Genomic DNA, 14,111 nt, shown 5'->3' with positions numbered 1-14,111 from the left:
ACATACATGACCAGCTATGTACCTTGATAAAAGGTAGAAACGGACCTCATCATGTGGGTAATTAATTCACTTCCAGATTCCTTACCAACGATTCAGTCTGCGGAACTACCATCGGAGCTAGAAATTTCACGGTCACAGTGCAACGCATCTCCCTCTTCCGATTCTCAACTTATCGATGCTAACTTCCAGTACATGAACAAACTGTTGGCATATTGTCAATACAACTCATGCTATCAATCAGAATTCTCTGCTCAAATTGCAATCGCTGCATTGAATGTCTCTCACGGGTTTGAGCAATTGGCTCAACAGATTAGAGAGAATGCTTATGGTTCTGCTTCCCCTGATGTTCAACAATGGCAATCTTCCACCAATTATAATAAAAAGGCAATTGGAATATTGCAGTTCGTATCAACAGTTCCGTTCGTACCAACTTCAATCTTATCGCAGTGTAATCAATTCTGCTCTTTGTACCAGTTGAATCAACAGTTATCTATGGTTCTGTTGACGATATCGAAGATGAGAACCAGATTGTATCCCGATGCAAATGACAAATACTCGAAATTGCTTAGTTTCCAGGACTCGGACATTCAAGAGCTCTCTAAAGTCGCTAATGCTTACGCGAAATTGTCCATTGGTTGCTCTAATGTTTGTACATCGTTGCAGCTGTCAGTGCAAGACTCCCTACAATTGGCAAGTCAGATTAACTCGATGCAACATTTCTTAGGTTCTCTTGCACTGACACTCTTATCCATCGACAAATACGACCATACAGACGACCCAACTACGGCATTAGAAATGATCGACACAGCCATTGTTCATATTCAACCGCTGTTATCCAAAGAACAATTGAATCTTTTACAAAATAATAAATCGTTAGATAAATTGCTGGTACAAACAAGGTTCTGGAAGGATTCTATCAAGGGGAAGCTTAGAAATAAGATCAAGCTTGGCAAAAACAAGCACGATTTACAACCGACATCGATGACCTTGCATCCATTTATTCTAGAAATCATTGCGGACTTCCTTCTTCCCTTGATCATGGTCTTGAAAGTACGATACGACAACGCAAATGAGTTCACATTCGATGGGATGGGGAAATCGCACAAGTGGGTATTGCCACAGGGGAAGGCCCCAACGGTGAAGGGGGTTAATTACATATTTGATGGTGTATCACTTGTAATCGATCAACAATCGTCATCAACTAGCTTGCATTAGCTGTAGTACACTTGGGAAAATCTCAGCTTAGATCTGAAGTCCAATTTTTTACCCACAAGTTTATATTCATCACCACCGACCAAATTAATCCGTAACTTCCTAACGTCCGGTCTGTCCACATCCTCACTTATACGTACTTTATACCGTACACCCTGTGACATGCAACCTAGTTTATATTTAAAGGCAGATTTTGGTTTTAAAGGTGTAGTGATCTTCGCATGCAATTTTAAGGAAATCGATTTCACTTTGGATCCACATACGTCTATCAAATCTTGCAACAGCTTTGGTTGAACTTCAAATGGTAAAACACTCTTCCCATTAGATGTAGTTCCTTCTGCAAATAAGAAATTGACTTTACCGTTGCAGACAGTTTCTAAATCCTTGATCTCAACTAATCTATTGTCAATTCTCGTACCCAATGCACCGTCAAGTGCAAATTGGTACCAGTCCTCTAATTGAATTGTATAAAGTGAATCCTCCCTTGGAACAATGAAATTGCACTCATTTTTCTTATCTACCAATGACCTTAGTGCTAAGGCATCAAATGGAGATAATGCATTGGCCACATATAGGCATCCTGGTTTAGGAAAGTGTTTTTCCTTACAAATTTGTCTCTTCTTCACTCCATCTACCTGAACATCAGTCTCTATTTTGTATAACGAAAGCATTCGCAGCTGATAGACGCTATCCAATCCGAGGAATGGCACCAATATGATGCTCGCCAGAGAAATTATCACATACTGGAGCCATCTTACGACTAGATGCAATAAATTGGCACTTGGCAACCCTCTTTCGGGAAGAAAGGGTGGAATTCCTGTTCCTTCGTCTCTCCAAGAACTATATTTCTCCATTCCTTTAAAAGTTTACAAAAGTTTCGCACTTCTATAGCTGTAATCGCCTGCTTAGTCACCTTATAATTATGTACTTTGTCAATTCATCGAATCCATATTTCGCCTTTAATTTCATCTCTTCTTTTTTTGTTGAAAAATTATTGGAAAGCTTAAAACTTCAAAATGCTCATCTCATCTCATCTTTGAAGATATTATCGATTCTAAAGCACATGCAAGAAAAGAAGAAAGACTTTCAAACGATAGCGAGCCATAGCCCGTGAATATAGATGTCCTTCCCGGATGTGCTCGATCGAGGAGACGAGTTTCTCTCTCAATACCCTAGAACGAACCCTTTCTGGCAGATAGCGTCTCATGGAACATGTTTGTTGGCTGTCGGTATTTCTAAATTCATGTTGAATACATTCTACAATGTGAAGTTAAACAATTTAGAGAAATTACAAGAGGCTGTCGCACGTACTAAAACCGAGAACCGAGGGCTCATGACTGTTATGAACCATATGTCGGTGGTGGATGATCCGTTCATTTGGGGTGTTTTCCCCTGGTCTATGTATTGGGATTTGGATCAGATTAGATGGTGCCTCGGTGCTCATAACGTATGTTTTCAGAACAAATTCCTTGCGACTTTCTTTTCGTTGGGTAAAGTGCTTTCTACTGAGAGGTTTGGTGGTGGTCCCTTCCAAGGTTCTATCGACGCATCGATCCGTTTGTTGTCCCCTGACGATACATTAGACCTAGAATGGACTCCTCATCATATCGAACCATTGAAAAAAGAAATCGAGAAGCAACCTACCCTCGAAGGGAACAATAAAATTTTTGATAAACTGAGCGTCAAGGATGGCCATGTCGTGAAATATGTAGCTCCGGTAGCGAGATCTAAACCAAGTTGGATTCATGTTTATCCTGAAGGATTTGTCCTGCAATTACAGCCTCCTTTCTCAAACTCCATGAGGTATTTCAGATGGGGGATCACTAGGTTAATCCTTGAGTCCACAAAATCACCAATCGTGGTACCTATGTTTTCAACTGGTTTTGAGAAGATTGCTCCTGAATCAAGTGCAGGTACTATGATTGAGAGATATTTACCAAGAAATATGGGAGCGGAGATTAATGTCACTATCGGTAACCCCATTGACGATGCTATTATTGACGGATATAGGAAGGAGTGGCTAGCTCTTTGTGATAAATATCATGACCCAAAGAACCCCACAGATTTAAGTTGGGAATTAAAATATGGTAAGGAAGTCCAAGATTTGAGATCAAGACTGGCTGCAGAACTAAGAGCACATGTTGCTAAAATACGTCATGAAGAAAGACGCTTTGAGTTAGAGGATGAAAGATTCAAATCAGCAGCTTGGTGGGGTCGTTACACAGAGACAGAAGGTGCTTCCGATCCCGATGTGAAATTTATTGGACAGAACTGGGCTATCAGAAGGTTACAAAAATTCTTAAACGATTATGACGACGCCGAGAACCCAGGAAAGCATGAATGAGCTACAATGCAACACATATTTCAAAAGTACTGAATATAAAAACTCTTGTATTCAAAATGGATAAATTAAAAATGGTAATCATTAAATTCAACAACGTAAAGGTTTGATTCGTATATCTTTAGCTAGGAAAACAGTCATTGCGTGATTACTACTTCTGTAAATAATTTTGTATTTATTTATTAAGTTTGATATTACAGTTAAATTTGTTATATCTCCTTATTGCTCTAGCATGGAAAAATATAACAGACACAAATCAAATTTTGACCGCAACATCAATGTTGATTAATTTTGGTAGAATTTACCTTGGAAGCAAATCTTAAAGAGTTTAACGTCTCCTTCACATGGTTCGAACTAGGGGATACATTAACAAACATTAAAGTTTTTGAGTCACCAATTAATGAATACTGTAGTAAATATGTTAGCTTTGAATTTCTGAATGGAATGTGTTTCATATCTTTTCCGTTGAGTGCATAAATCACATCGCCTAAACAACTTAATGATTTGTTGATGTTCTGTGTTTCTCGAAGTCTGTCACCTGTAACATTTGAAGTATCAATTCTTTCAGATCCCGCCAAATCTACTAAATTTAGGACACCATCACTAGCTTCTCCAGTAATACTATTAGTTCCATGGATTCTAATGGTAAACACACTATGTGATCTTGATGAGCGTTCATTTGAATTTGTGGCGGCAATCGACTTCGTTTTATTAGCTGTTCTCAAGACAGTATTCACTCTCGCACGTGTTTCTAGTTTTATGGACGTGACATTGGTAATTGAGGTTCTTTGAGAGTCCCCATCGTGTCGTATTTCGTATTTTGTCGGACCTGGTTCGGGATTTAAAGATCTCAAAAGATCAACGATTTGTTCGTTGTAAATTTCGATAAATTGAGCCTCAAATGAATAATCCCATCCTCTTTCCTTCAAGAGGTGCGTCCAGTCAAAGATATGATCTAATGTCATTGGTATTACACCATCAGGATCGTTCATCATAGTATAAGTTTTTCCAGAACCAGTTTGACCATAAGCGAATATGCAAACATTATAGCCATCCAGTGAACTCTGAATCAACTGGCCAACTTCTTCGAAAACGTCTCGATTTGATGCATTAGAGCTGAATACTTTGTCAAATAAGAATCTGCTGTTCCTATCTTCATTGCTTATCTCTATTGCTTGCGATCCATTTCTATTATCAAAGTTAGATACATGAATGTGCGATATATCCTGCACTTCGTTTTCTAAAGGCGGTCTTATTCTACAGTATACTCTGATATTTCCTCGCAGCTCCTGTAGTTCATTATGAAGCTTACGACGCATTGTCTCCTCTTTTATCAGTATTTCATTGATTTGTAAAAGTTCGTTTTTGGAATTAGTGATATACTCATTGAGTTCTTTCCGTTGACTGATAGTTTGCTCTATTTCTTCTTCGACAGTGTCTATTTGCACAGTAATAGATTCCTTGAATACATTCTTCTCATTAAGCTTCTCTTCCAATTTTGCTAGCTCCTTTTCTAAAATGTTACGTTTGTCTTTAGATTGATCCAATTCATTAGTCATGTCATTTTCTATATCTTGACTTAACTTGTTGATATCCTTAATCATGGACTGATTAGCTTCTGTGATATTCTTCCATTCCGTCTGAAACTCTACCATCCACTTCTCTTTAAGATTTGAGTATTTCTTATCAAGTTCTTCCTTTAATTGGTTAATGACATTGTCATTATTATTTACCTCATCGTTTAAGTTATGTATGTCCTTCAATAAATGTTCCTTTTCTTGTTTAAACTTTTGAATCTTTTCAAATTCAATCTGCTGCACTTCAAATTTGAATTTCGACTCTGTTTCATTCATTTCACAGTGGTATTTTCCCTCTATCTTCTTTATTTCTAGATCAAATCCGTTTCTCATAAACTCTAACTTCAATTCATGATCTTGATCCATGCTATTCAATTCATTCTGCTTTAACCCGATTTGTCGTACTTTCACTTGTTTCTCCTCTTTCAAATTGTTCATTTTGAACTCTACAGTTTCCACTTTGCTTTTCAACGAGTTCATCTCATCCTGTGCGGTATTCAACTTGATCTTTTTTCTGGACAACTCTTCTTGCAATCTATTCAGTTCTTTCAGGTTTTCTTTGTAAAAGAATGTCATATGAGTTGAGCTTCTATTTTCAGTACTGGGCGTGAGAGACCTTCTTCTGTTTATACTCTGTACATCTTCTGGATTCAATCTTATCGACTGCCTTGGTTTGTATTTTGGTGAACTTGAACCCTGCTGGGTTGGAGAAGGTATATTAGAACCGTCCTTCGATGAACATCTTTCTGGCGTTGACGGCGGTCCATTCATATTCCGTTTGATTATCAGCCAACCAGTTTAATTTAGTCAAACCCACTACCTTATTACACGTCTTTTCCAAAGCGGTACTGGTTTATATACGTTCTTCAATTGCTATGTCTCCTTTGGTGTTTCAAGATTGTTTTGTTTTCGGTTGATCTTATTATTTGTTTACATCTTTACTAGTATATGTGACATATTTCGAAACTGAACCGGCTTCAGTACACAACAAACCTTCTTTGGGTAGCTTGAACAAGTAGAGGAACCATTACAGATACACCACACTCCAATAAACCCAACAGTCGGGGAACCACAGGCTAGTAAGAGAGTTCAGCTTCAAGTTTCTTATGACGGCGGCTCCACCAACGTCAAATTTGCAGTGGTGTATGGGTGTGTTGATAGAATGTATTTCTTTTTGTTAGTGAACATGCCAAAAAAAATTTCAGTGAAGCACAACTCATCTCATCGCTTTCAAGACTGTATCTGGGCCTTTAGGATCCATCATTGAATTCACACTATCTCAATAGAAGGTTAACTTGCCGGTAGATTGTGCAGTGGACAGCTTTGTATTGTATAGCCGCCTGAAAATACTATGAGTAGCAAGGGTAAAGTGACAATACCTGTCACCAAAAAGAGCAAGTTGAATGACAAGTCTGCAAAGATCAGGGCTCAAACGAAAGTCAAAGAGAATGAAGTATCACAATTGGCTGATGAAGTAGATTCTGATGTGGATTCTGAAGGCAGTACAGGTTCCGAAATAGATAACGATGAAATGGATCTAAATGAAGTGTCGAGTGATGACGCCAGTGATGAAGACAGTGACGATGAAGATGTGGTGAACCAACCAGATGACGATGACTTCCCAAGAAAGAAGAAGTCTTCCAAATCCAAACACGATGATGGATCATCCACATTTTCCAGCGCGTTAACCAATATTTTATCATCGCATTTGAAAGCATACGACCGTAAAGATCCCATTATGGCTAGGAATAAGAAAGTTTTAAAGCAAAATGAAGCAGATAAGTTAGAGCAAAAGGCTAAGAGAGCTATACTCACAGAGAAGAAACAACTACTCAATAAGACTAGAAAGAAAGATATTATACCTGTTGTGGCTGCAGACGCAAACTCGGATGAAATTAGAGAAATTCTTGAGAAGGAACGTAAACTAAGAAAGATTGCCCAGAAAGGTGTTGTGAAGTTATTCAATGCAATTCTCTCTACTCAGGTTAAGACTGAAAAGGAAATCAATGACTCATTGGGTGGTGTGAAGAACCGTTCAGAGAGAAAAGAGTTGATAACGGAGGTTTCCAAGGAGAAGTTCTTTGATTTGGTGAAAACTGCTGGTGACAGTTGAAAAGAGGAAGTTCTATATGATAGAGGGAATCATCTGCATTTATTAAAGCGCAAAACTATGTACATATATAGGTAATCCCAAAGACTGTATAATAGACTAATAATATTATTAATTACAACTTTATCGAAAAAAGATCAGATCAGGTCAGATGAGGGATCAAAATCCTAACCCTCCATTTGAATATGCCATTGGTTTAATATCTGGATGTGGTGAAGCAGAGAAAGTTTCTATTACCAAGTCGCTGTCGATAGATGATTTCTTTTCAGATTTTGTGTTTGGAACAACATGAATGATTGCACCGAGGTTGCCACCGGCGTCACAGTAGTTAGGAGCACTGAAAACAGTGACCAATTGATTCTCATGCTCAAATTCGTAACCGCCTTGTCTAACTTCATGAGACCTGAAGATTCGCTTTAAATTATTCTGTTTCAAGAACTTTCTAGTAATGTCAGGCCCAAACGCATTACTTAAGCCACGAGGAGATGGTCCAAATCCATCCGGAGCCTGTGGATCCGCCCATAATAACTCCATAAATGTTCCCTCTCTTGGTGGTTGGTGGAATCTATCAATTTTCTTCATATCTTCTACAGTGGCAGAAGTATCACTTGGCAAACCACCATGCACGACCAGGTATGAACTATTGATGACAGTGGCTAATGGTAGAGATTCGAAGCTTTGTGAGAAAAGATCGAAAATGCGCTGGGAGTACTTGTATTTGCATTCGTCTTCAAACCCGTACACTTTATTCATGCTGTTGGTTTCATGATTACCTCTGTTCAAGTAAATGTTCTGTGGATACACGATTTTCAAAGAATAGAATAAAATGGCCACTTCACAAGACCATGATCCACGGTCTACGAAATCACCATTGAATAAATATACATTGGAGCCGCCTACTTTCCCATAACTTTTGAAGATGTTCAGAACATCATAAAATTGACCATGCGTGTCACCACATACAGAAATTCTTGTATCCGGCTTTTCTCTGTTATCAAGTTCAACAACACTGTTTTCTTGCTTGAACAAATAGTCTGCATGAGAAATGATCGCTGCAACGTAAGCCTTTGGAAGCTTTTTACCTTCTAGGAAAATCTCATTAATCATATAAGAAATGAATTCCTGGTTCATATTGTTAACTCTGACACCAGCATTGGCCCCAGAATCTGACTTCACTTGTTCGAATTCCAAGGTTTTACCATCATATTTGAGGAGATCGGCATTTGCATCGAATGAGCTGATATTTAAAGTTTGACATAAATCAACTTTAGAAGAGTCTCCACCGCTAATAGCTTTTTCAAAATTCTCCTTCTGTATGACTTTATCACAGATTGCTAATGCATTTTTTGCAGTGAGCTCGTTAGGCTTGAATTTCAACACAATGATCAAGTCCTTCCTTGCCTTTCTAAACTCTAGTAGCCCAATGTAAGACATAGCTCTGCGGTGATAGGCTTTCAAATTGTTATTATCCAATTCAATTGCACGTTTAGCATCGTCTAAAGAACTTTGGAAGTTATCCAACTTTAGGTTGGTGAACGCACGGTTTGAATATAGGATCGTATTCTCGGGATCATGCTCGATGGCTTTTGTATAATACTCAGCTGCCTTTGCGTACAGTTTCTCCTTCACGAACTTGTTACCTTCATTCTTCAGCTCTAAGGCTTTCTCTGGATTACAGGCTTTCACTTCCTCAGTCATTTATTCAATAGTAGTGGTAAAAAAGCAGCCAACTGGTATGGTATGTGCCTTTAAGTCCTCAAGACCGATAAACGGAGCCCATTTTAAAGTTTTTTCTGATGTGAGTCTTTCTCTTCTTGATGTTGACTTGTTGATTTTTTTCATCTCGATGTTTCAATATTACGGCGATGTGATGAGATGTAATGTGAAGAGATTTGCGAAAGTGAAAGAAAGTACTCAATTTGGAATTGAACTACTTAAGTTTTCTACTTGAAATTATGTATTTACCATTTTATGAAGGGTAGGAATGCTGAATCAGAACCTGATTCGAAAATTGTTTCAAACCTTTCGAATTCAAGAGCAGGTTGGATCTTCAGCTTTCTATTGGTTTCTGCTTGCAAAAGTGAATCGTAAGACCAATCTAAGAAATCTTCGATGTTGTAGCTTAACTTTTGGAAAGGTTGTTGGAAAATCTTCGCTAAAGTGGCTACGTTTGGATGGTAGTGATTCATTAGCGTTTCTAGCTCCCATACTGAGGAGGAAAGAGCATTTGTAAGTTCTGGATTGGTTTCTTCATTGTTGAATGGATCTAGATATTCTTGCCTTTTCTTTGAATCGCAGTCGATGTATTCTGGATCGTGTAATAGAATCATACATGTAGGATGCTTTCTGATTAGATTGTACACGAATGGTATTATAGAAACAATAGCACCTGGTGGTGCCGATACGGATAAACGTGCCAAACGTTTGATGAATGACGCTACCAGTTGTGCGGATAAATGTGTAGAAGATAGAAAGGTGTCCACTAATCTGAAAAATCTTGATCTGTACTTAACGTGCATTACTTCTGGAGTTAGAAGCTGATATAGTTTTGAGTAGAAATTTGGATATTCTAGGTTGTATTTTTTCATAAGTTCAAACAAACCATTTAATGAAAGGATTGAAACGATACCACCTTGGTTGTAAGAGTCGGTAAGGAAATCCATAAGCTTTGTTGGTTGATGGAACCATACTATAATTCTCTTGTGTAGCACTAAAAGCACAGTTTTATATTGGCTACTGGATAAGTTGGCTAAATTTAGACAGTGCAACCAATTTGTTTCGAGGTTGGATTTAAACTTAGCATCATTCTCGATGGCTTGTGGGGGCACAGATACGAATATTTCCAAGTCTGGTGATCCCTGAACATCGTTGTTGCATAAAGCCAACCATTTAGACATCAAAATTTCGTCAGATGTTTGGCCATCAAGTTCTGGTAACAACGATATCAGTTCTGATTGTGTGTAGAATTGAATATCGAAATTCTTCTTATAATAGGCTTCCACAAATAGATTAAACACGGGATTCTCGCTCTGACCATCTTTGAAACCGATATCACCTTCAAAGTTACAATGGAAAAGAGCCACTAGTAACGATCTTAAAGTCTTATTTGGAAAGAAAGGACTATTTGGTTTCGAAGCCCAATATATCGATTCATGGTGAAGCATTTTCATATATGAGTCCAAACAATCTAAACTCAACGAGTTAACTTCATGCAAAGATGTAATGATAGCCAATAACTTAACCTTATAATTTAAATATAGTTTCTTACACCATTCAAAGAATTTCTTTTCATTGGCATTGGATGCAAGATGAGGCATCAATTGACCACGCTCAAAAAGTTTGATGAAAATCTGACTCAAAGCAATGGTCATATAACGGTAATCATCTTCCAAATTGTGCAACAATTCGTTTTCCTTTAGAAGTTCATTGTACCCATGGATTAGGTTCACCAACGAGTTGTAATGTTTTCTATCATTGCCGGTGCTAATAGACTTCCAAACTTGCTTAATCTCTTCCTTCGAGAGCATCTTGGTTAATCGCTGTCTGAATCCTTGGGAAACTTTTATATGTGAATTCCAATTATTTATTGCGAGTAATCAAACAGATTATAACGGTGAGAATATCCTACCTTAACGTTTCCTATTCGACTTCATCTCATCTCATCTCATCTCATCTCATCTCTTGATTCCAAATTTTTCAGAGATTCTTGCAATGTAGAAGACAATTGAAAAGAAATTATTCTTATCACGTGATCGCATTTCCTAATAAACTAGCTATCAATGGCGACATTAAATATATAATTTAGAGTGGTAAACCATTCTGTTGTCAGTCAAGTCTTGCCTGCATCACCTTGAATACGCACACTGATGCTCGTTCCTTCAGGGGGTGCGTATCCTCCAGTTCACGGCAGCCTATGAGCCCTAACAGCATACAAATTTCAACGATTAGTATAAAATGATCTAGCCCGAATTTCATCATATATAAGAGAAAGATTTATGAACCAAGAAATTACAAGACACAATTGGTGATGTAGAAGAGATGTAACTTTGATAGGCTTTACTTGTATTACTCTTTTTGGGCTTAAATCCACATGACCTTCCAAGTTTTAAAAGAAGACGATGATACTATTTGCGCTTTTTTAATTCTTACAATTCTTTCGTGGATGGGAATTATTTTCTGTTCATGGTTTTAATGGAGAATGTGGTGCCCTCGCAAGCCTTATAATCTTGTTACATTCTTTGAATGATTTGGGACACTTTTTATAAAATTCTGATTCTTTTTGGGAAGGTCATCCCATGTATAGACTTGATGTGAGTTTGTGTGTTTGAGTCTTGCTTCTTGCTAATATGAATCGCCTTGTGCGATTCATTTCAAAAACTAAACTAACTGTAAACGTAAACGTAAATATTAGATAGAAAAAAATGCCGTGATACGATGGTATCGTGAATATGACAAGTCGGAGCGGGAACAAATGAATCAACTATGAATCAGAGTTAGAATCTGGCACCAATTTTCATTTTCACTTCGTTACTTTTCGTTTCTCTGCTGCTTTGTCATATTCTTTTGATATGCAATTGATACTGAGTCATTTTCAATATCTCGAAAGAAAAAAGAATACGGCGATTCAAGCTCTGGTGAAAAATTTTGGAAAAAGTATAAAGAATTGATGCTCATCACAAGAAAACTAATGCTCGCTTGTAATAAGAATTGTTTATATGTTTATGTTAGGATCTTTGTTTTGTATTAGTATTGGTTTTTTACTCGCTCTTATCAATTAGATATACAGAATAACGAAGTAACAGGACCCAAGATGTGTGGTATATTTGCTTCATTCAGAAACCCTGATGTTCAGGCTTACAAACCAAAAGCTTTACAATTATCCAAGAGAATCAGACACCGTGGTCCAGATTGGTCAGGTAACATTGTTAAGAACTCTACTATTCTAGTTCACGAAAGATTGGCTATTGTCGGATTGGACTCTGGTGCCCAACCAATCACTTCCGAAGATGGTTCTTACACTTTGGCCGTCAATGGTGAAATTTACAACCATATCATGTTGAGAGAAGAATGTGCAAGCTATCCATTCAAGACTTTGTCTGACTGTGAACCTATCATTCCATTATACGAAAAGTACGATATCGATGCTCCAAAACACTTGGATGGTATGTTCGCTTGGTGTTTGTACGATTCTAAGAAGGATCGTATCATCGCTGCCAGAGACCCAATCGGTATTACCACTCTTTACATGGGTAGATCCTCTGCTTCTCCAAAGTCTGTTTGGTTCTCCAGTGAACTGAAATGTTTGACCGATGACTGTGATGAAATCATTGCTTTCCCACCAGGTCACGTATACGACTCTGAAACTGACAAATTGACCAGATATTTCACTCCTGACTGGTTGGACGAATCCAGAATTCCAACCACCCCAGTTGACTTTAAGGCTGTTAGAGAAAGTTTGGAAAAGGCTGTTAGAAAGAGATTAATGGCTGAAGTTCCTTACGGTGTTCTATTGTCCGGTGGTTTGGATTCCTCTTTGATTGCTGCTATTGCCGCAAGAGAAACAGAAAAAACTAATGCCGAACTTGATCCAGTTGTTTATGACAGTGACCCACATCAATTGGCTGGGCTTGACGAACAAGGTCATCTACATGCTGCTGGCTGGTCTAGATTGCACTCATTCGCTGTTGGTTTGCCAAACGCTCCAGATTTACAAGCTGCTCGTAAGGTGGCTACATTCATCGGTTCTATCCATCACGAACATACTTTCACTTTACAGGAAGGTCTAGACGCTTTGGACGATGTTATCTACCACTTAGAAACTTACGATGTCACTACTATCCGTGCTTCCACCCCAATGTTCTTGCTTTCTCGTAAGATCAAGGCTCAAGGTGTTAAGATGGTTTTGTCCGGTGAAGGTTCCGATGAAATCTTTGGTGGTTATCTATACTTCGCACAAGCTCCATCAGCTGCTGAATTCCACGTCGAATCTGTCAAGAGAGTTAAGAACTTGCACTTGGCTGATTGTTTGCGTGCTAACAAATCTACCATGGCTTGGGGTCTAGAAGCTCGTGTTCCATTCTTGGACAGGGACTTCCTACAACTATGTATGAACATTGATCCAAACGACAAGATGATCAAACCAGCTGAAGGTAAGATCGAAAAATACATTCTAAGAAAGGCATTCGATACCACGGATGAACCAGATTTGAAACCATACTTACCAGAAGAAATCTTGTGGAGACAAAAGGAACAATTCTCCGACGGTGTCGGTTACTCTTGGATTGATGGTCTAAAGGATGCAGCTGAAAGCACTATCTCTGATGAACAATTCGCTCAACCAAAGGCTGAATGGGGTGACGATATTCCAACTACCAAGGAAGCCTACTGGTACAGATTGAAGTTCGATGCTTTGTTCCCACAAAAGACCGCTGCTTCCACTGTCATGAGATGGATTCCAAAGGCTGACTGGGGTTGTGCTGAAGATCCTTCCGGTAGATACGCCAAGATCCACGAACAACACGTTGATAAAAAATAAGATCACTCTACTAATGTCTCTGTTATAAAATCTTATAAATATGTACAGAATAATTAAATAGAATTAGTACTTCCTCGATACAAATATACTATTTTATTTAACGTTAATGGCAAAAAGATATTTAGTGTGAGACTCTTCTATTATATGACTGGGGCATCTCTCTCATAAGCAATCTAGGATCACGACTGCTAGTATCCGAAGAGTGCTGTAGATGAACATTTCATTAGACATTGTAATTAATCACGTGATTTGATAAAGCATAGTCAAATACATTTTCTTATGTTGATGTTCCCAAGTAATTGCAAAAAGCCTATTATAATAGAGATACGTACTGCC

The 14,111-nt window shown here is 38.2% G+C and overlaps 8 protein-coding genes and 1 non-coding gene across 9 annotated transcripts; 5 read left to right on the top strand and 4 right to left on the bottom strand.

Moving 5' to 3' along the window:
* Nucleotides 1-51: 51 nt before the first annotated feature.
* Nucleotides 52-1,215, top strand: KLLA0_B11011g (uncharacterized protein; the record flags this gene model as incomplete). Its single annotated transcript, XM_452019.1, has 1 exon — nucleotides 52-1,215. The coding sequence occupies one exon, from the start codon at nucleotides 52-54 to the stop codon at nucleotides 1,213-1,215; it is 1,164 nt and encodes a 387-aa protein (XP_452019.1).
* On the bottom strand, nucleotides 1,212-2,066 carry LOA1 (lysophosphatidic acid acyltransferase LOA1; the record flags this gene model as incomplete). The annotated part of the gene is made up of 1 exon (XM_452018.1): nucleotides 1,212-2,066. One exon carries the CDS (start codon nucleotides 2,064-2,066, stop codon nucleotides 1,212-1,214), a length of 855 nt encoding a protein of 284 aa, XP_452018.1.
* Nucleotides 2,067-2,332: 266 nt separating this feature from the next.
* TAZ1 (lysophosphatidylcholine acyltransferase) lies at nucleotides 2,333-3,556 on the top strand (the record flags this gene model as incomplete). The annotated part of the gene is made up of 1 exon (XM_452017.1): nucleotides 2,333-3,556. The coding sequence occupies one exon, from the start codon at nucleotides 2,333-2,335 to the stop codon at nucleotides 3,554-3,556; it is 1,224 nt and encodes a 407-aa protein (XP_452017.1).
* Nucleotides 3,557-3,828: 272 nt separating this feature from the next.
* On the bottom strand, nucleotides 3,829-5,901 carry KAR3 (Kar3p; the record flags this gene model as incomplete). Its single annotated transcript, XM_452016.1, has 1 exon — nucleotides 3,829-5,901. The coding sequence occupies one exon, from the start codon at nucleotides 5,899-5,901 to the stop codon at nucleotides 3,829-3,831; it is 2,073 nt and encodes a 690-aa protein (XP_452016.1).
* A 580-nt stretch (nucleotides 5,902-6,481) lies between these two features.
* RRP15 (rRNA-processing protein RRP15) lies at nucleotides 6,482-7,243 on the top strand (the record flags this gene model as incomplete). The annotated part of the gene is made up of 1 exon (XM_452015.1): nucleotides 6,482-7,243. The coding sequence occupies one exon, from the start codon at nucleotides 6,482-6,484 to the stop codon at nucleotides 7,241-7,243; it is 762 nt and encodes a 253-aa protein (XP_452015.1).
* A 156-nt stretch (nucleotides 7,244-7,399) lies between these two features.
* PPT1 (protein serine/threonine phosphatase) lies at nucleotides 7,400-8,938 on the bottom strand (the record flags this gene model as incomplete). The annotated part of the gene is made up of 1 exon (XM_452014.1): nucleotides 7,400-8,938. The coding sequence occupies one exon, from the start codon at nucleotides 8,936-8,938 to the stop codon at nucleotides 7,400-7,402; it is 1,539 nt and encodes a 512-aa protein (XP_452014.1).
* A 263-nt stretch (nucleotides 8,939-9,201) lies between these two features.
* Nucleotides 9,202-10,767, bottom strand: NOC4 (ribosome biosynthesis protein NOC4; the record flags this gene model as incomplete). The annotated part of the gene is made up of 1 exon (XM_452013.1): nucleotides 9,202-10,767. The coding sequence occupies one exon, from the start codon at nucleotides 10,765-10,767 to the stop codon at nucleotides 9,202-9,204; it is 1,566 nt and encodes a 521-aa protein (XP_452013.1).
* A 563-nt stretch (nucleotides 10,768-11,330) lies between these two features.
* SNR45 lies at nucleotides 11,331-11,532 on the top strand. Its single transcript, XR_002633567.1, has one exon. It is a non-coding gene; the product is annotated as a snR45 (small nucleolar RNA).
* A 518-nt stretch (nucleotides 11,533-12,050) lies between these two features.
* On the top strand, nucleotides 12,051-13,775 carry ASN1 (asparagine synthase (glutamine-hydrolyzing) 1; the record flags this gene model as incomplete). The annotated part of the gene is made up of 1 exon (XM_452012.1): nucleotides 12,051-13,775. One exon carries the CDS (start codon nucleotides 12,051-12,053, stop codon nucleotides 13,773-13,775), a length of 1,725 nt encoding a protein of 574 aa, XP_452012.1.
* Nucleotides 13,776-14,111: the final 336 nt, after the last annotated feature.

This window comes from Kluyveromyces lactis, assembly GCF_000002515.2.
Source record: "Kluyveromyces lactis strain NRRL Y-1140 chromosome B complete sequence".
Taxonomy (NCBI): Eukaryota; Fungi; Ascomycota; class Saccharomycetes; order Saccharomycetales; family Saccharomycetaceae; genus Kluyveromyces; species Kluyveromyces lactis.
The sequence above is the reverse complement of the archived record's forward strand: the minus strand, read 5'-3'. Positions and strand labels throughout refer to the sequence as shown.